Below are 20,683 nucleotides of genomic sequence, written 5' to 3' on the forward strand. Positions count from 1 at the left end.
TCAACACCTGTGCACCCTAGATGAAAAAAGTAAATCATGAAAGAAAAAAAATAAAGAATTCGTATTCTAAAATACGAACTGAATTCGCAATTTGCATACTAAAAAATGAACTCAGTTCGTAGTTTGCATTTTAAAAAATAAACTCTTATTTAGTGTTTAAAAATTTCATTTTTAAGTGGATAAGTGATCTGCCAGAGTTGGAATCCCAAACCTTAATGTGTAATGTACTCACATGGCGACTAAAAATTGCTATATTTTATTATGCCATGAAATTATGAAACCGAAATAGTTACTTACTGATAATTAGATAAACCAAAGCATTGATGAAAATTGAATGAAATTCAAAAACATGTCACTCTGTCAAAGCCAGTGGCTATGTCGTCCTCTCACCAAATCCCTTTTCTCCAATCCCACAACCTATGCTTCATCAGTCTTCCCCAAAAAGCTACCCACTTTTTGGTGCCATTCATTACCACATTCCACCATAGGTAACTACTATTTTTCCCCCATTTTTGCAAGTTTCATTGGTTTCAATTTTCTTTATAACCAAATGGGTTATGTTGTTTTCTTTTACTATTGTTGTTATTTGTGTTTCTCTAACATAAATTTTTAAATTGTTTTGTGAAGATGCTGTGGAGCATGTTTTTGACAATAATAATAATAACTTTGATAAACCTAAAGTTATAATATTGAAGCAGAAAATGGAACCTCTTGGTATTAGCTTAGACAACTCTTGTTTGGCTGGGAAGTATCATAACCTATATTGTCCAAAGGTATTATTCACTTTTCTTTTGTTTCATAAAACTTGAATCTAATTTGTCTACCAAGTAGGGGGGTTTCGGTAGCTCAACTGGTTTGAGCCGAGGGTTTAATGAGTTAAGGTGTAAAAGAATCCGGATTCAAGTCCCGGTGAAGGAGAAAAGTACTAACATTAATAACTAATTACTGGCTTTGATATGTTCGTGTGTTAGATAGTTAGTTTGTGCGTCAGTTGGCAGTTATTTTGGGCAGTTAGTAATTATCAGTTATTGTGAGCAGTTATTTTCTAGTGTGTGTATTTTCTTTTGGTTAGGTAGCCTACTGGCTAGAAATTCCATCCTTAAGGTAGATAAGTGGGGTGTCCGGGGTTTGAACCCCGCCCCCTGCATATAAAATGCGATGTCCCTTACCAATTGAGCTAAGCTCATAGGAACAGTGTGTGTATTTTCTATTGTAAGAAGAATAAATAGGAAAGGGTTCAGACAAAATAGGGTTATCAGAAAGTTATTGAGTGGTTGGTTAGTGGGAGAGACCCAACTCTCGAACATTTGGGAAGGGGAGAGGGCAAGCTCTCGAATCTTGGTGTATTCTGGTTATCCAATACTATTTCCTATAATTATTGTAATGTGTCTGTGTAAAATTTTGGTTTAGAATCATTTTCCAGAATTATTATCAATAAAGTATTCGTATTGTGCAATCTGTTTCTCTTTAGTCCTGGTTCCTATCATAGTGTTTTTAATGTATTTTGTTTTCATGTGGGTTTTGTTTCTTAGTTTTGTTTGTTTTGGATATGTTAGTGTAAAGGTGGACAGTTATTGGAGAGGAGTTTGTCTTTTCACATTATCTCTAATGGGTAAGGTTCTTCTACTTGTTTTGAGGTTTTGACGATGTTCATATGGAGTGAAGAGTCATTTGGATCCTTGAATAAGTCAAACGGTGTCATTATAGTCATTGAGTGTATCTATTGCTTGTCATTATGATCATCAAACGTGCCTTGTGTTAGTTAGTTTAGTCGCCGAGCGTGGCTTCCAATTGTCACTTTGGTCTATGAAATTACTAACAGAAGACATACTTAGAGATGTTTTCAAAAATTTGGTACATTTGAGGATTATAAATTATAATGACAACGTCTCACACATTTAAGGACCAAAATGACCACTTAACTCTATTTATATGTGTATATTGTATTGGAACTTATGTGTTCTTGCATCTGCGTGTTGTAGTGAATTTGCAATGTGGAGGTGTTTTAGACCGACATGTGGTTGGGCCGGTCAGGTAAACATAACATGTTTGATGAATTTGTACCTCTTCTCTATATTAGAACTTATAATAAGGTGACAAATTACTCATACATGATTATGTGGTTATAGGTTTTTGCAGATGACAAGGAATTGGCCAAGCCTTCTGGAAAATTAGACGAGGAGAGCCTACGATTGAAGCCACTTGGTCCAGAGGTATTCTCTTCTAATTACTTTATTTACTTTCAGGAGGTAGAATAACTGCCAATTTCTCATAATGAGGTAGCTCCCTCTTTTTTGTGTGTCAATATATTGCGACTTTCAAGTGCTAGTAAGATTATTTGCTTATGATTTTCTATTTGCCTATTTTAGATTGTTGCTTTCTTTAAGGAGAGATTGATATCAGAGAAAACCTTGAGTAGAAATTCTGTAAGGCAACTTTCGGACGAAAAAGAGGTATTTTCAATGTTGTTGCAAAACCTCCAATTTCTTGTTTTTATTATTGTAAATTTTGTTATTGTTGAAGTTACAAGTTATAAAAGGAGTAGGTAGAAGAAGAGAATAAAGATCGAATACTCTGACATTGATATTTACTTGATTTCAGATGATGCATTATAAAAGACAATGCTAACCCTGTCCTAAATGCTCACCTTAGATACTCTAAAATGTTCTACGATACAATATTGATTTTAGGGATATTTTTTCTTGACATTTCCTTAAGTTGCTAGGAAAATAGACTCCAAATGTCTAATTAGTGTTTGATATCTTGTCTGTATTACTCGAACAACATCAACAAAAACTAACGTCTTTTCCTACTAAATAGGGTCGGTGACATGAATCAAATGCCACAATGTGTTTAACCATGAATCATTTCTAAAGTTAACTCAGAATTTATTGGAATACTTTGTATTCTATCTACCCTCCTTACTAGTGCCGTTATAAATACTTCTATACATGTTCAAACCACCTAAGACGAGATTCTGCCATCTTTAATACAATATAGGAGCTATTCATCATGACGATTGTGTTTTTTACTTGGTAGTTCTTGTAAATATTTTCAGTGCATGGTTTAGTTCTTGGAAATCTAACTAGTTAGTTCTTGACTTCAATCTGTATTGCTAAATTTATGCAGAATATTATTGCTTTTACCTATAAACAAAAAGGGTCGATTGTTGGCTGCAAGTACAGAACAATAGAAAAAAGGTTTTGGCAGGTAATGTTTCCAGTTCCAACCATGTTTTATTCAAGATCACAAAAGATGATTAATTTAAAAAACAATAATGATTACAAAGAGTTTTCATTAAAAGATGTACTACGAAAAAGAACATATTTGGAGTACCAACTAGAGAGTTTACTGTAAGCAATAAGCATACACATTTTCATATGAAATAAAATTGATACTGAATAACCTAATGTTCATTCAAATGCTAAATTTGATGTCCAGGGAAAAGGCACAGAAAAAGTACTTTATGGACTCGACGACATTAGTAATGCAACTGAAATCATCATTGTAAGTTCCATTCACCTCTTTTGTTGGAAATCTCCAAAACAAAACTTCAAATTTTAGATCTTTTTACAGTCTGATAATGATAATAGGTTGAGGGGGAAATTGATAAGCTTTCGCTTGAAGAGGCTGGCTATCAAAATTGTGTTAGTGTTCCTGTCGGTGCACCTGCAAAGGTTTCTTCAAAAGATTTGCCACCAATAGAAAAGGTTTGTGTTATTATTAGAGTTTTTTTCACTTCACTTTTAAGGATAAGTAAATATTTAGTGTGATGCCTTAATGATTTATCTCTTAAATCGTTTAATTTGTGCATGCTTGTCTTTATGAAGTCAGGACACTGCATTTCAATACGTGTGGAACTGCAAGGCATACTTGGATAATGTACATGTATTTGATGCCTTCCCTTTCAATTAGATTTTCTAGCATAAGGGACAGCTTTGTAATTTGGTTTGTTATCTCCTATTCTTTTAGGTAGTTCGCATTATCCTGGCAACTGATAATGATCCACCAGGTCATGCTTTAGCTGAAGAGCTGGCACGGCGCCTTGGTCGAGAAAGGTCATACATTCTGATTTATTTTTTATGCTTATAGTAAGGAAGTACTGAATATAAAGTTCGAGCTTGAGACTTTGAAGTGCACATAGTATGTTGCACGTGTAACCTGCATAAAACCTACTTACGGCACTAGGTGTATATCCCATGCCTGAATTATATTCTCTTGAAATTAGTAGCTATGTAAAGAAAAGATGTTCATATTCAACTAAATAAGTGAAGTTACATCCTGAATATGGAGCTGATATATTGGCTTTAAGAATTTATTGGATCTAAGGATAGGTTATGCTTTCTGTACTGGTTTGTTGGACTTGAGTCACAAAACTTTGGGTTAAATGCTCGTTTTTGTTGCTTTACTTTTTAATTGCGTAATGTACTTTGACTTACTAACTTATTTTCTTTCATTGTGTTTGTTAACGTCAGATGTTGGCAAGTTCAATGGCCAAAGAAAGATGAATCCAGCTTCTTCAAAGATGCAAATGAGGTATAATTCATGATTTTCAATTTTGTCCATATTTTCTTCTTTTTGTAGCTAATGGCTTTTGCAGTAGGGGTGGCAAAACGGGTCAATCCACTCTGTTTTGTTTGCCCCGCCTCTCGGCGGGTTGGCCCTTCAATAACAAAAGAATTAAAACAAATAAAACATAATGATTTTTAGGTGAGTTGGCCCGTCAAAGTAGAGAGAAAAAAATTAAAAATTAGTCAACCAAAACTTAATGTAATTCAAACTTTGCAATCAAACCCTATGTTATTGAGCTATAGCGTGAAAAATGAGCTACAATAAAAAATTGGGCTGGTAAAACATTAACTGAAAAACAAGCCAACCTCGCCCTGTCAGTCACTTCATGCTTATTTAGCGGGTTAAGCTGGGCGGACTAACTTGAGTGGTAGGGTCCAAACCCTCAACTCTTCCCGCCTAAAATAACAGATTGATTTGTTTGTTGGCCTTAACCCATTTTGCCATCCTGTTTTGGAGCTTCTACGAAAGTGAACTTTTCGTGGCTCAATTAGTGATATATAATGCTAGTGATTTTGTTTTGAAATATTAAGTACTTAAGTTCATGATATATTATATATAATTATTCAATTGTGGTTTATGGGTCTAGGTTCTCAAATACATGGGAGCTGATGCTTTGAAGAGGGTAGTTGAAAACGCCGAGCCTTATACAAGTGAATTGTAAGATTTTAAATCGCAGTCATGGTAACGATCCTGTTGTGATCGCAGTGAAACATGGTTGTTGTAGCTTCAGTGAATGGTCTTTAATCCGTGGCGTCCTCAAGAATTTTCTTCAGATTATTCCAATATGGATTTTAATATTTGATTACAACCATATAGTTAGTAAAATATGTAATCTCCACATAAAATTGGTGTACCATTTTTAGAACTCTGATGTGTGTTTAGCATGAAAGACTGATCATGAAATGAAGTGTGAGAGACAAGTTTTAAAAATTGATTTTTGTTTAAGTACATATTTTTATAAACTTTGGTACATTAAGGAGCCACTAATATTTTATGTTATGTTAATTGAAGTATTCATCTTTAAATTATTTTATTTTTGATAGAGCATCTTTGAATTAAATTATAACAAATGAAATAATAATCTAATATTTTTATTTTAAAAATCTATAATATAGGAAAATACAATTATTGAGCTTGTTTGTTTTAGATTTTTTTAAAAATAGATTCTTGTAGTGTTACATAATTTTGTGTAAAAATAATTTACAAAGAAACTTTTTATAAAAGTTTCAAATAAAAATTTGGTTTGAATAGTTTTTTTTTGAAGAAGCCAAAATGGAATATATTAACACAAATAGCCTCCCCAGCACAAGACGTACCGAAGTAGACTAAAAAATTTACAATAGAGTCAAAGAGATGCAATCATAATAAAATCATACAAGACCCAAACACAACAATGGATCAGACCACCAGCTATGGTAGTTCGAAGCTAACGTAATGCTCGTCGACTTCAACCACCTGAAGGAGAATAGCTTGATCTTATCCAACAAGAGATGAGGTGTGTCTGTTGAGCCCTTGAACAAACGATGATTTCTCTCTGTCCATATCACCCAAACACAAACTAGCCAAAGAAGCTGCAGAAAAGACCGTCGAGCTCGAGATGCACCTGCGGAAACTGTGAACTGGACAAAATGATCGCGCAAAGTAGTAAAATCCATCGGTGAAATGCCAACCCACGCACGGACCAAATCCCATAAAGAGCCAACAGTGCTACAAGATAAAAATAAATGATGGGCCGACTCAGTCACTCCACAGCCAAAAACACAAGCATCAGCGGTAGAAGACAAAACACCACGACTGACTAGGTTGGCTCTCGTGGGCAGCCTGTCCCGCAATAAACGCCACGCAAAAATGGAAACCTTCAACGGGACCTGAGGGTGCCATATAAGGTTTTCCGCATCATGTAAAGCATCTGAAGCCTGATGAGTCAAGATCTGATAACCTCCCGCAACTGTATTTGAATAGTTATTCTTAAAATGTGGTTTGAATAGTTATTCTTAAAATGTGATTTTAGGTATTTGATCATTTTATTGAAACTTTTTTTTGGATATCAAAATTTTCGAAATATCGCTTAATTTTGAAGCTATTTCAAATAAATTTTCATAAAAATCATTTTTAAAATACAATTTTTTGAAAAAATTGTGATTTTGACTATGTTTTGATCTTCAATAATGTGTGTTTATGTTATATGATGTCAAAACTAGTGTTTCAATTTAGAAAAAACAAATATAAAAAAAACTTGTAATATTTTGATATATCAATTTTAGAAAATCTATTTTCAAAAATACAAAAAAAAAATCCATTTTTTTAAATCAACTGTGAAAATAAACAGTAGCTTGTTTTACTTTTGTGAAATAAATTTAATCAAAATCAATATGTTTTTTTATTAGTAAAAATTTTTTTTTTTTTTTACGCACATTAGTAAAAAAAAAAAAAAAAAAAATAATAATAATAATAATAATAAATATGAAAAACTATAGGTGGGTAGTGGGTGTAGAAGACCCACCATCAACGGCTCAATATTTGAAAATTTCTCATCGCACCCACCCATTTTCTCGCGCACTCCCCAAACTTCCAAAATTGCCCCTGCAATGTTGACTTCGGGGACTACGACTCGAATTTTTTTTGTTCGGAAAACGTTTTCCGCTCGCTCTTTTTTCGGAAAACGTTTTCCGCTCGCTCGTTTTTCGGAAAACGTTTTCCGAACGACTGGGTTTTATACCAGAACGTTAAGACCTCTTGTCAGTTTCTATTTTCTTCCATTTTCTGCGAAGGGTTAGGGTTGCAAAGGGAGAAAAGGAACGCATAGCTTGCATCTACATCAACAAATATCATCAACCTCTGATCAATTAGTAAGTTACTGTTATCTCGAATTCTTATTAATTGTCATCCAATTTTCCTCAACAAATTTCATCCAATTTTCATCAATTTTCATTTGCATCGAAATTTTGTTGTTATCAATTGTTCATATGAAAATTCATTCGTTATTAAATGATTAAATTGTTGATCATTCGTTTTTTAAGACAAGTGTTTGGCTGACTTGTAGCATAAACTCAAGCATATGTTGTAGATTTGGATTTCGTACTCTATGTGTTTGTAAAAATGTGTGAATGAAGATTGGTAATGCATATGCTTGAAATTGTGTGCAATATAATTCGTGAAAACTACTGAATTGGAATGGAATGCATAATGTATATGTTTGAGTTTGGAAATAACCAAATATTGTTGAATTATTTTTGATCATGGTGTTTTGTTTTGTTTTTTTTTTGTTTAGATATGGAACACAATATTGGAAGAAGCAGGCTTGGTAGACCGAGTCAGGCACATTCTTCTGCTCGACGAGAGGCTGCTGCCGGCAATCCTACTGCTAAAAGAGGTCGTCGTAGACAAGGACAACCTCCGTCTCAAGGAACACATGATAATGAAGCGGGGGGGTCAGGCGCGACACGATTACGTTCAAGGCGACATCAAGTTGATGATGTTGACGTAGATGCAGCTGAGGATGGGAATGTAAATGTTGGTCAATATTTGGCCGATGATGCAGACTGGCCCGATGAAGATGAAGAACCACCGGAACAACAAATGTAACAACAACCACCACATGAAGCACCACATCAACCACCACATGCACCCAATTTGCAACCAGAGGATGGCTATCCGGGAGGACCTAGTAATTTTTCCTTATTAACGGAATACCATAAGCATAGGGCAATTCCGATATGGAATGCAGAGCCTGGTGATGAGAAGGTATATAAATTATTAATTGCATATGATTTATTAAATAATTATTTGTTTTTATATCTTGATATAAATTTATGTATTAATTTTCAGATTTTGAAGAAAACTATGCGGGCCATTACCAACGGGAAGAGGGTTATCAACCTTCCAAAAATGGATCGGAATGTGGACTGGTTTTGGAGAGCCATAGAAGCAACCGGCTTAGAGCCGCTAATGAGGACCAATTACAGCATAATAGACCACGGGGTTCTCACTGCATTTGCCGAAAGATGGCATTCGGAGACTAGCACCTTTCACATACCAATAGGTGAGGTTGGCATCACATTGGATGACGTCCAATGTCTGTTACATCTACCGATCGAGGGAAAGCTGTTGAACCACAGAAAGATATCAAGAGCTGAAGGAGTTGAACTTGTGAATACATATCTTGGAGTGCCTGAATCCAAATGTTGGGAATTTTTTATTGATACACACGGTCCGCATATAACTTATGGAGGGCTAGCATTTGTGTATACTACAAGATGGGAGGAAATTGACAAAGCTGTGAATGAAAACCGACCGATGCATGAAATTACGGTGTTGAGGCAGCAGTGTATTAGGGCTTTTTTGCTGTTTTTGGTGTGCACTACCATTTTCAGCAACAAAAGCCAATTCTACGTCGACGTAGTTTATTTGAGCTACTTTCAGGATTTGTCAGAGGTGAATCAGTGGAATTGGGATGTGGCTGCTTTAACATATCTGCAGCACTATTTGGATGATTCGTGCAAGGCGGGTGGTATGCAAGTAGCCGGATACTTGTCCTTTTATCAGGTAATTAGGAACATGTATTTTGGTTGTCATCTATTTTCATAATTATACTTTTCGAAATAATTTAATTTTTTTGTTTTTGTTTGTAGGGATGGATAATGATGCACTTTCCAAAAATGACTGTGTGGCGTAGAGATCCGAACTACAGAGAGGAGATGCCACGTAATGCCACCTTCAGCACTGGACAAGGACATAGGGATCATGTCATGTATAGGCAATTTTTGGATAACATGCAGGTTTCTGATTTTGAATTTTGTCCATACGATGGTCACCGCCATGTGAGACCCTTGATTGATGTTTGCTGGTTTTCTGGTTGGTTGAGGTGCGGGTCATTGAAGGCAAAACATTTACCTGAACGTGTACTGCGACAATTTGGTCATGTTCAAGGCATTCCAAGAGACCCTGCTGCGGGTGCTCCAGCTGGGATGAGTTTGTTGCAGATTGATCGAGTGTTTATGGAAGAGGTTGAGATGAGAATGATTGACGAAGAAATGAGAGGACCGACTGTTGTGAGAGCATGGGATCATGTACCTGGCTATATATCATGGTTCTACAAAGTCTCCCATCCGATTATGCGTCCGATCGCTGCCCCGGAACCACCACCTAGACCAGCAAACTTAGAGGTGCTGATAGAGGAACAGGAATCGCAGTCAGTTCCTGATACTTTGGATATATGCCGCAATGTCAGAACTGAGCTACGACGCGCACTTGAAGCAAATGAGGCATTGCCAGGAACTCTGATTTATGAAACTGTGAACAGGGTGTTTGGGTTTGTCGAACCAACATTTTTGTACCGATCAAGGCGCAGACTACCGGGTAGAGGAAGATTTGACTCACATGATGCTGCAAGACGCTTTAACACTTAGTGATAACTAGTTTGTGTGTATTTGAATTTTAATTTGTTTACTTTTCAATTTTGTAATGTGTTAAGTCACTTTGATTGGCATTGTAATATGTTTGGGACATCTAACTTTGATATATATAATTTCGTTCGCATCATGTTTTGCGTATAAACCTGTGTATCACAATTTATGTTTGATTATTGGATGAATTATTAAAGTTTTACAGGTTTTTGAAGTAAGTTATATAACATAACTTGGTTATAACATAAGTCAGAATGTTCTGATCATGTGTGCCCAGAATTCGGAAAATGTTTTCCGAAATTTTTAGCGTTTCAAAATAAAAAGTTTCTGTGTTCTGAACGGTTATCACATTTGTTCGGAATATATTTTCCGAATTACTGGGACTTTTAAAATAAAAGAAGAAGCAAAGGAAAGCCTTTAAAAATGTTCGTGTTCGATAATTTTTAATAATTCCAAAATACACATCTATAAACTACAACGACAAAATTTAATCTCGAACTTTTTATTATTTAACACATTACGATACATCAAAAACCATACGACATTGACTATATGGAAACGCGAATACATTAAAACTAAACGTCAATACATTAAGGAAATAAACTTAGACAATAGAAATAAACCCATACAAATAAAACATTTTCAACGGAATGTGCATCATTTTGCAACTATTAATGTAGCATACATACGGGGAAATTTTGGATCAATCTCTATGCAGTTGAACATTTCTTCCACATCTTCATCATTCTTCAACTCATGCCAATCGTATTTCCGTGGTGCATCATCGTATCCTCCAACATGGTCAGATGCCAGATCGATGTATGACTCCGAATACGCTAGTTTATCGATTTTGATCTGCCTTGCATATTTATAATGATACATGACTTCAATCCTGTGTTTGAGAGAGCGAAGAGTTGTTAAACTGTTATTCAATTCAATGTAAAACGGCTCGTCGTTGCCGCGAAACTTGACAGAAAACCGCTTTTGGTACAGAATTAGGAATTGGACGAGTTGAAACATTCATTTTGTAAACATGTATTTTTTAGAACTGAATATGCATAGACGTATTTATATTAAACTTCGGTTAAAAGTGTCGGTACGATCTCGACCGTTAAAAGTGTCGGTGCGATCTCGACCGTTAAAAGAGTCGGTGTGATCTCGACTTTGTCGGTGCGATCTCGACCGTTAAAAGTGTCGGTGCGATCTCGACCGTAAAATATAACTATAATTAGGAGGAAAAAACTCTGCATTTCGTATAACAGAACAATTCGGAACGCAGAAACTGAATTTTTAGAAGTATACAATTTGTTCGGAAAACGTTTTCCGAATTACTGGGACTTTTAACCATAAAAACCAGTTGCTGGACAGAACCAAGTAGTGGTGTACCTACTACTCTGAATATTGCATTTCTCGCAAATAACCTGTTTAAGCCACATTTATAATCATCAAAATCAGACGTACACCGATACAAATAAATATTTCGACAATCAAATCGAACATCAAATATTACATAATGTGTTCAAAATGTCCAATGTTCACTTACTTTACAAAATGTGTTCACTTACAAAATGAGTCTAGAGTGACATCCTAAAGTGACATTCTACACCACAATCGCGCTAAATCAAAAAACATCAATTAAGTTAAATAACATAAACTACAACCAATCAATTGGACATTCTTTAGAGTCTCCCTTTTGAAGTTTACGTCTCGGAACAGCAGGCCTTTTTCATTATCCATCAATGCCACGAAATCCGCTTGTCTATCCACGAAACTAGTCTGCCACGAAGAAGCTTCCTGCGTACAATACTTAGTCCACGTCTTACAGGTCGGAGGTAATGGACAATGTTGCTTCAACTTAACATAGACAAAATGATCTGGAACCCCTCCGATACATAAAATCTTAGAATCCGGGTCTTGTGGAGGAGTGCCTCGCAATGGAAAAAAAGTTTCACTAGCTCCAGACCTTTCACTCTTAGTCAACAACACTACTACCTTGTTGAAGTATGAGGCAATGATGTGGCCCATGTCTGGAAACGTTAGCCACTTTTCTCTAGGTGCCATGCGCCGACTAGACCTTCTCGTCGGTGGAAAGAAAGCGTCATATAGATATTGATAACGCTCCATAGAACCAAATATCGTCAAATATTCGTCCTTGTGCTTACCTAGCTCCTTTTGCAAGTTTAGTCTAATTAGCTCATAATCAGCTTGATTGTTGCGAGTATCCAAAGCAATAACGCGAAATCCGTAGAAACCATCACCATCGACATCAACTATATCCTCAATATGCGAATGCATGAACAATGGCATTGCATCAAGAAATGGAATATGTCGATCTTCGATTGGATTAACTTTACCGGTACGTGCACCCTTTTGTTTAGAAGACGATGGTGTTGCTTGTGATGATTGACTAGGCGGAAATTGCACCTCCACATGCTCCCAAATTCCAATAGGAAGGAGACCGAGTCATCGAACTTTCCCCGCAAGCACCCTTTCTTTTTACCCATTTATTCTTTCCAACCACAACCGGAGGTTTCAACGACGTAGACTGTGGGAATGCAATCTGTCGCAGCTGTTCTCTAATTTGTACTTTCATGGGGACATCGACTGTTCTCAAAAGCTCCTAAAAAAAATATATATATAAGTAATTATCATTGTAACACATTATATAAATACGTATTGATAATTTTATTAGTTTTAGACGAACCTGAATAGCGTTCCACTCCGCCAAGCAAGAATAGTCATCAACTTGTTGTTCAACATCCTCCCGGTCATTGAAAACCAACTTCTTCCAATGGTTGTTAATCTCATCCAGCCTAATAGGTCGGTTGTGGCGAATTTTTTTAGCAAGCACACGGCAATCCATGGGTGCGTTGTAACACACAACCACACTTTTTGCTATCCATGCCACCTTCGTCAACCCTCTTGGCTTCTTCATGAATGTAACCCAATGCATGTCTTGAAACCTAATAAACCACTAAATTGTACATCGGCTTATCATCATATTTGTGCTCTTGTAACGACAAACTGATCCCAAAAGTTGCTTGAATCTCAGTGTGTTGGTTAACCAACATATCATGTATTGCTCCCCAAACCTTGACAAAATCACCATTTGGATCTAACAAGTATTTTTTTAGCACAGCATGTGATGACTCAGCTCTGTTTGTTGTAGTATTCCCAAAATGCATGACACGGTTTGTCCACGCGCTCACAACTTTCTTTTCATCAGTGTCTAGAACCATTTTTTTGACATAGTTATAAAATCTAGGCCACCTTTCGCATACGGTTCTAAACTTTAAGACCACTTCAGCATATGCTTCCTCGGTTGGAGAATTCAACACTTCGTAAAAATGAGACATTATGTTTTTTACAACGTCCCCTTGCTTCTCCTCCTCACCATGTTTGATCTTACAAAGCACGCTGCACCTAGCTGAGACATTTTTCTTAACATGAAAGCGACAAACTAGCGGTGTTGCATTTGGAAATACATCGGGAATAGCACTCATCAATGCGGCATCCCGGTCAGTCACAATAACCTTCGGCGCACTATTTTCGTCCACTAAAAGCATTTGCACTTGTTGTAGAGCCCAAACAAAATTGTCATGTTTTTCATTACTTAGAAAAACAAAACCAAGTCCAAATGTCTTATTAGTCGATGTGCAGCCAACAATCTCAAACAATGGCATTTTGTACCGGTTGGTTTTATATGTGGAATCCATAAGCAAAACATCGCTAAAAGTATTGAACAGTTGGATAGATTTACGATGTGCAAGAAAAAGGTCTTGAATAGTATCAGACTCACCAGCTGTTCGAACTTTGAAATAGTAGTTGTTTTCCTCCAGACATTTCAAAAGTTGTTGCACTTCACTCCTTGGCCCCCGAGCTGCAAGTTTCAATCTATGCTTGGCATTGTACAATTGCTTGATGCTTGTCGCACTATCTGGATTTCTCTTTTTCAATGTAGACATCATGTTTCTAGGTGGATTTGATTTCCGGTCATTTCGACAACAATCTCCTTCTCTTCGGGTTTCAAACGCCCCACAACTAGGTGACCTTGTAAAGCTTTATCCAACACATGGTTGTGAATGCCGGACACAATTGTAAGATTCCACTCCTTTGATTTCGGCAAATAACCACGGAGTCTAAACGGACAACCAATTTTCCTCGATCCCCTCTCTTCGATTGATACCTTTTTCTTTCCCTTGTAGTTCGATGGCCTGTACGCACCTCCCCTTTCACAACCCAACACAAAACTTGGCTTCCCACTTACCAATCCTTGGTCCGATCTTACAATTACAACTGTAAAATGTAACTTTTCAGCTTGACCCTTAACCCAATTAATCAACTCATCTCGATCCTTATATGTTTCTTCCGGCACAAAATGCTCACTTGTATCAATGTGAATATCTGGTGCTTCACACTCAGTAGCTTCATATTTGACAGGATTTGCACAGTTGATGGGTTCGACATCTTCTACCGGATCTTGTTTACGTAAGCCAAGTACAACCTCCCTCGACTTTTTTGGAAGCTCGTGATCATCATCCATATCTACACATAACACATTTATATCTTATTATTATGAATAACACAAATAGGCATTCCATTATGAATTGTTAGATTAATGTGGAAAAAAAATGATCATATAAAATAGTACAGTAGCTGCAAATTTGAAAATTCAAACTCCCAGTCATTCGGAAAACACGTTCCGACCGTATTTGAGGTTTGTTCGGAAAACGTTTTCCGAGCGATTTTGTCAGAAAAAGGGTTACGAATGACAGTCTACATATAGCATGTATATAAAAAAAAACAACGGATCAAACTAAAATTTACCTGGATTTGGAGCCTCCACGAGTATTGAAACGTCTAGGCAAGGTTGCAATCTTGATTTTGAGCCAAAATTCGAAGCAAACAAAATTTTTGTTGGGTGAGAGTTTTAGATTGAGTGTTTAGGTGAATGAGAGAAAGCTGTAACGTTCTGGTATAAAACCCAGTCGTTCGGAAAACGTTTTCCGAAAAAAGAGCGAGCGGAAAACGTTTTCCGAACAAAAAATAATTCGAGTCGTAGTCCCTGAAGTCAACATTGCAGGGGCAATTTTGGAAGTTTGGGGAGTGCGCGAGAAAATGGGTGGGTGCGATGAGAAATTTTCTCAATATTTTGCACCTAACGTTCCAAAAAGCAATTTTTTTTTACGGATCCAAAAAGCACTTATTCGAATCACAAAAAATAAAAGAGAGATTAGTCAAATAAATAAAAGAGAGAGAAACGCCACTTCTATTATTTTCAAAAATTATTCTCTTTCGTTTTCTATGTATTGCGACGCAAAAATCGACCGTTGCAAATTCGTTACTCAATTTTCTTCACTTCTTCTTCTGAATTTCAAAATCTCCAATTCATTCTCTTCTGCTTCTGCATCTCGCGATGCGTAAATCGATAAACCCACAACCAACAAACGTCGTCGATTCTACAGAACGCAAAAATTGGGGCATCATATTCACCTCATTGGTTCAAATTGTTCGGAATCAACAAATTCAGCTTCAATCGTTTGCAAATCAACAGAAGTTTCTAGAAGATCGATTGAAAATGCAGAATGAACGCTGGATTTCTGATGTTAAACTATATAAAGATCAAATTTCTCAGGTAAATTCAATTTTAGGGTTTAGGGTTTTAAAATTCCCAAAAATTAAATTTGAAAAAGATTCTTTTTTTTTTTAATTGTGCTGTAGGTGAAATTGTTTTTGATTTTTGAGGAGAAATTCAGTTTTGGGGTTTAGGGTTTTGAAATCCCCAAAAATTAAATTTTTTTTAAAAAAAAATTAATGTTTTCTTTGAAATTGTGTTGTAGGTGAAGACGTTTTTGATGTTTGAGGAGAAGAAACGGAGGCTGGAGGCGGCTAAGGCCAATTTGATGATGGGTTCTAAGCATAGAGAGACTGAAGTTTTGAAATGGATGTTGGGTTAGTTCCTTATTCTTTCATTGGGGATTTTCATGTTTTTTTATATATTGATTTGGTTGTAAATTTGTAATAGGTTAATTTTTCGGGATTTCTTGATTTTTGAGTAAAACAAATGATAAAGTTTGTGTTTTGATGTTTTTAAGATGAAATAGTCTTGTTGTTTTCGATTCTTGGTGTTAGACCCTGAATTTGATGTTATATTGCTTTATTGGTATTTTACTTTTAATTACAAAACTGTTATTTTCACTTTGTTTTATGCGTTGTTTGAATGTTTGTATAGAAAACTGAAAAAAAAAAAGTTTTGGGAGCAGCAGAAAATCGATACGAATGTGTTGTTTTGCAGTCTTTGCTGTTATTCTTGTTGGATTGTTTTATAAAATGATGATGATTTTTGTTATTTTAAATTATTTGGGATAGATTTATGTGACCGTTGAAACTAAGACTTAGTTTAGAAGATGAAATTCTCCCATAAATTTGGAAGTTTTATATATTTGCATTTCCCTAATGTTAGTAACCTTTAGGATGCGTAATTGTAAGAGACTAAGTGTTGTATTTGGTGGTGAAATACAGTATTGTTTGATCGGTTTTAGATGCTCCTCAATTCTATCCCCACAGACAAGGATCACTGATAGTTTACTACATACTTTTTTAGTGTGATTCTTTTCGGCTTTTAAACTATTTGTTGATTTGATATTTGTTATAACTGGATTTCTTGGCTTCATATTCATTTATCTATTGATTGCAGAGAGTACAAAAGATGATTTGGAGGATTTTAAAGCTGGATTTGATTGCATTTCTGATAAATCCTCAAAAGGCGAAGTATGTTTTATGATATTTATTATGCATTTCATTCATTAGCTACTAGTCATTATGCTGAGAAGTTACTTTATAACAGGACCAAGGAACGTCGTTAAAGGATACTGGTAAGAGGAAGAAAGGAACCACAAGTAGTGGGAAGAAGTCTTCTTCCAAAATTGCAGAGAAAAAGAATTGTCCTGATGAAACCAAAGATGTATTGAGCAAGTTAAAATCTGAAAATGAGAAACTTGCTGCAGAAAAAAATTCTGAGCTATTAGCACTCTTGCAAGAAAAGAATTTTGTGTGGAATCAATTTAATAAGATGGAGGCTGACTACAGTAATAAATTGAGAAGTAAGAAAGATGAAGTAGAAAAAGCAAATGAGAAGATAAACGAACTCGTTTCCAACATGGAGCAACTGCAGTCTGAAAATACTAAGAAGGATAGTAGAATATCAGAGTTAGAAAGTAAAGTGGCGCATATGGATTCGGAAACAAAAAGATTAAACAAGGAAATATCAGGACTCACTGCAGAGTTGGAATCTATAAGAAAGTTGAAGAATAGCCAAGCTAAACCCTTTTTAAATCATTGCACGTCAGGATCTAGTGACTCTGGAATCGTTGAGAGTAACAGGAGTAGAAGAAATACCACTTTGAAAAAAGAAAAAGACTTTTGTACTCCCAGTGAACATGCTTCCACATTCACAAAGTTCTCACAAAAGGTATCTCATCTCTCGTGTTTTTACTATCTGCTTATCTTCCTGATTAATTAATGTTCGTTTATTTTATTGGCAAGGATTTAGATCTCAGGATTCTGTTTTTGGTAGAACTGCATGCTTCTAAAGACACAATATTTGAGATGAAATTTCACAATAGCATGCTATTGTAGACTTGTAGTCTTCACAGAAACCGTGTGTATTTAGTATATTGAACACAGGGCTCTGTCTATTAAGTGTTTTTATGTCTACAATGACTATTATTAACTTTGAAAACATAGATTTCTTTTTGTTTATTGTTCAAGATTTGTGTTTTATGTTATATTACAATCTGTATGATGTATGTTCTGTCGTGTGTTATACTTTTCATTTGAAATCTGTTAGTGATAATGATATTCTTCAGCAGCATTTCCTGTTTTTTTCTAATTCACGAAGATTTTTTCTCTTTATAATTTAAAATCAACACGTTCCTTGTGATATTTGTCCAGGAGAAAAGAAGTTTGAAGAGGAAAGAAAGCTCAGCTATTCCCATCTTCGAAACTCCCAAACTGTTCAATTCCAGCTTCAAGGTTCCAAAACTAAAGTCATCTTTAAGCACCAGATGACAGATGATATCTTTATGTTAATTTTTAACCTGTTAGAAGATTTTATAGTGTGTCTGGAATCATCGGTTTTCATTGTGAGTGCAACATCCAACTAAAAGCTACAACTAGTAGCTTTACACTCACAGCACATTAAGCTCTTCTCACCATATTTCCAAACACACACTTGGTCTTTTGTGCTTGTGTGATTAATGAGCTTTCTGTTTGGAATAGGATAGTTCACTGTTGTTGTAATTATCATTGAAATACTACTTTCTAGCTGAAATTATGTATCTGATCAGCCATTTAGCTTGGAACAAGTTTGATTCATTAATCCTTTTAAGGATAACATTGGATATGTTAATCTTATATTATGATTTTAGTAAAGTTAATCTGTTTTTGTCTTTTAAATTAATCAGGGCTTCTCTTCCAGAAAGCAATCATCGCAATCGTGTTCGTCGAAGAGTCGTCGGAAACTAAATATGGATGTCTTTTCCTGGGAAGTTTCAAGTAATGATTTTGCTACCTAGTGGTGGATAGTCTTTTTGGCTAAAAGAAATTATCCTCACCACTTGAACCAGTGTTTGTTTACAGAAAGCAATTAATCATGTTCAATGAGTCATTAGAAACCAAATGTGGATGATGTCTTTTCCATGAATATTCAAATAGTGAAACTAACATTAGTGTCATGTATTTTGTTGGTTGTGTAGATTACAAAAAAGTTTAGTAGTTAACTTTAACTTGTATCCTTCTCTGAACAACTTGTATTTGAAAAGAAAAATGGAGAAAGCATTTATGGTATGTTAAGAATAAGAAAATCTCTTATTTCCAATCTTTATTAAGTCTTACTAACCCTAATTCAACCCTATTTCCCTCCTAAAGTGTGAGCTCCAATGCAACTTTAAATATTATATATATGCAAAGGAGTATTTTAAAATGTTAAATACTTAACTAATTTTTATGATTTCATTACAAACATCATATTGAAATCTCTAATTACTACAAAACTCGTGTTAAACGTCTAGTGTTTAGTACAAATGTTTTTTTTTTTGGTAGATAGTACAAATGCTTTAGTTCTGAAAAATCGATGAACCATTTTAGAAAAGAAAAGTTAATCATAACCATATCTTCATGTTTATAGGAGTGCAATTAAAAGATGCAAGAGCAGAAAAAACACTTGACTCATGTATCCATGCATTTAAAATAAGCAAGGGCAAAACAAGTCAACATCAATTAAAATGGTTTAATATACGAATGTTATACGAATTTTAAAAGATAGATGTGTAAAAATTTTGTTTTTTTTTTCTTTTTCTAAACAGTTTTCTCATAATAGACATTTGGAAAACTTGTGGTTTGGAAAATATCCCTCCATCCACGCATGGAATGGATCTGTTTTCTTGGTGTAAAAAGTTTGGTGCAACACATAATAACATTATCTTTATTGTTATGTGGGTTATTTGGCGCGACCGGAACGATCTCATTTCAATAACAGCAGAGATAGTGTGCACTCGAGTATTGGGAAAATTCATTCTATGTTGCACTCCTGTTCGGTGGAACTTTCCTTGGTGGCTTTGCTCCATGTTTAGGGTTATGTTGGGACAAGGGGTTTAGGAGAGTCATTTGCTTCTCAGACTCCTTGCAAACTGTTACTCTTGTTAAGAATGATGTTTCTCCTTACCATCAGTTTGCGAATGAAATTGTTGGCATCCGTCAATTACTAGATAGAGACTGGAGTATAGTTGTTAATCACACGCTCCAGGAGGGGAATGTGTGCACTAATATTTTGGTAAAGATGGGGGCTAACTCTATTTCCCCTCTTGTTAAGTTCGAAGTTCCTCCTACAAAGTTGTCTAACATCCTCCTTGCTGATGCTTTAGGAGTTGCTTTTGTTAGAGAGTAACTTTTTCTTTTGGTTTTAGTTTTCAATTTTTCTTTCTACAAAAAAAAAGGTCATTTGGAGCCTATAGTCCACAAATTGTGTTTGAATTTTAACATTCGAACAGATTATACAGTTACTATAAAGTTAAGGTATAATCCGGAAAAATTAAAACATAAACAAACAAAAAATATTTGGTGCACTTGAAATCGAACATTGACACAAGAATTAAAACGTTTTTGTGGGGACTAAAATATTTTGGGGTTTAAAGTCTTTGTTTTAGCTACTTTCTCTTTGGGTCGGGTTTGACCCCATTTTTTCAGTGGGTTAGAGAAGACATACCAACTTAAATAGGTTTAACCAACAAGCTCCATCTGTTTTCCCACCATTAGTTTTAAGAAGTTTGAATCATAATTTTTAATTCATTATCTCATCTCATATCTCATAATGACTTAAAATTTTCAATACTAGATGAAATCCTGAATAGGTTATGTATTATCCGATGTAAGCTAAACATATCACGAATTGTTCAAATCAAATACTTCTTCTAGAAAGTGAAAAGTTGCTTATATATGAGACTAGAGGGGGTATAAAACATGAATACTCCTAATAAAAAAATTATTTTATATTTAATCTAAAGTTGTTAACACACATATATTACAGATTTTTTTACAACCACTTTAATTTGATATGTATCATAAGAATGTATTCTTCCACATTTTTTTTAAGTTGTCTAGTGGTTAGAAAATCCACCTTAAATATATAAAAGTTGAGTATTCATGGT

The 20,683-nt window shown here is 35.2% G+C and overlaps 4 protein-coding genes across 7 annotated transcripts; 3 read left to right on the forward strand and 1 right to left on the reverse strand.

The window, feature by feature from the left end:
• The first annotated feature begins 167 nt into the window (after positions 1 to 167).
• Positions 168 to 5,520, forward strand: LOC123899664 (primase homolog protein). 4 transcript variants are annotated; one of them, XM_045950858.1, is made up of 13 exons: positions 168 to 488; positions 628 to 773; positions 1,557 to 1,612; positions 1,983 to 2,034; positions 2,130 to 2,213; positions 2,370 to 2,453; positions 3,130 to 3,210; positions 3,442 to 3,507; positions 3,594 to 3,710; positions 3,835 to 3,882; positions 3,973 to 4,058; positions 4,476 to 4,536; positions 5,159 to 5,520. In XM_045950858.1, the coding sequence occupies exons 1-13, from the start codon at positions 335 to 337 to the stop codon at positions 5,231 to 5,233; spliced, it is 1,110 nt and encodes a 369-aa protein (XP_045806814.1). In that variant the 5' UTR covers positions 168 to 334; the 3' UTR covers positions 5,234 to 5,520. The 4 variants fall into 4 exon arrangements, 2 of the variants coding, with proteins under 2 accessions (XP_045806814.1, XP_045806813.1); XM_045950857.1 differs by having other exon boundaries at positions 228 to 488; positions 3,835 to 3,888; XR_006805708.1 differs by lacking the exon at positions 5,159 to 5,520 and having other exon boundaries at positions 226 to 488; positions 3,831 to 3,888; positions 4,476 to 4,504.
• A 422-nt stretch (positions 5,521 to 5,942) lies between these two features.
• LOC123896228 lies at positions 5,943 to 7,120 on the reverse strand. The gene is made up of 2 exons (XM_045946643.1): positions 7,117 to 7,120; positions 5,943 to 6,520 (listed from the first exon to the last, which is right to left on the reverse strand). The coding sequence occupies exons 1-2, from the start codon at positions 7,118 to 7,120 to the stop codon at positions 5,943 to 5,945; spliced, it is 582 nt and encodes a 193-aa protein (XP_045802599.1).
• An 870-nt stretch (positions 7,121 to 7,990) lies between these two features.
• LOC123896229 (protein MAIN-LIKE 1-like) lies at positions 7,991 to 9,980 on the forward strand. Its single transcript, XM_045946644.1, has 5 exons — positions 7,991 to 8,003; positions 8,060 to 8,153; positions 8,277 to 8,316; positions 8,401 to 9,117; positions 9,204 to 9,980. The coding sequence occupies exons 1-5, from the start codon at positions 7,991 to 7,993 to the stop codon at positions 9,978 to 9,980; spliced, it is 1,641 nt and encodes a 546-aa protein (XP_045802600.1).
• Positions 9,981 to 15,238: 5,258 nt separating this feature from the next.
• LOC123899473 (spindle pole body component 110) lies at positions 15,239 to 18,859 on the forward strand. The gene is made up of 6 exons (XM_045950608.1): positions 15,239 to 15,612; positions 15,818 to 15,929; positions 16,675 to 16,748; positions 16,825 to 17,448; positions 17,931 to 18,011; positions 18,443 to 18,859. The coding sequence occupies exons 1-6, from the start codon at positions 15,394 to 15,396 to the stop codon at positions 18,551 to 18,553; spliced, it is 1,221 nt and encodes a 406-aa protein (XP_045806564.1). The 5' UTR covers positions 15,239 to 15,393; the 3' UTR covers positions 18,554 to 18,859.
• The last annotated feature ends 1,824 nt before the right edge of the window (positions 18,860 to 20,683 follow it).

This window comes from Trifolium pratense, linkage group LG7, assembly GCF_020283565.1.
Source record: "Trifolium pratense cultivar HEN17-A07 linkage group LG7, ARS_RC_1.1, whole genome shotgun sequence".
Lineage (NCBI taxonomy): Eukaryota > Viridiplantae > Streptophyta > Magnoliopsida > Fabales > Fabaceae > Trifolium > Trifolium pratense.

Excerpts from the sequence above, each read along its gene's own strand:
- LOC123899664 (XM_045950857.1), top strand. The coding sequence starts at position 335 with ATGAAATTCAAAAACATGTCACTCTGTCAAAGCCAGTGGCTATGTCGT. Across the intron at positions 489-627 it reads ATTACCACATTCCACCATAG|ATGCTGTGGAGCATGTTTTT; the intron begins GTAACTACTATT and ends TGTTTTGTGAAG. Across the intron at positions 1,613-1,982 it reads TTTCACATTATCTCTAATGG|TGAATTTGCAATGTGGAGGT; the intron begins GTAAGGTTCTTC and ends TGCGTGTTGTAG.
- LOC123896229 (XM_045946644.1), top strand. Across the intron at positions 8,154-8,276 it reads GAACCACCGGAACAACAAAT|GGCAATTCCGATATGGAATG; the intron begins GTAACAACAACC and ends CCATAAGCATAG. Across the intron at positions 8,317-8,400 it reads CAGAGCCTGGTGATGAGAAG|ATTTTGAAGAAAACTATGCG; the intron begins GTATATAAATTA and ends ATTAATTTTCAG.
- LOC123899473 (XM_045950608.1), top strand. The coding sequence starts at position 15,394 with ATGCGTAAATCGATAAACCCACAACCAACAAACGTCGTCGATTCTACA. Across the intron at positions 15,613-15,817 it reads ATAAAGATCAAATTTCTCAG|GTGAAGACGTTTTTGATGTT; the intron begins GTAAATTCAATT and ends ATTGTGTTGTAG. Across the intron at positions 18,012-18,442 it reads TGTTCAATTCCAGCTTCAAG|GGCTTCTCTTCCAGAAAGCA; the intron begins GTTCCAAAACTA and ends TAAATTAATCAG.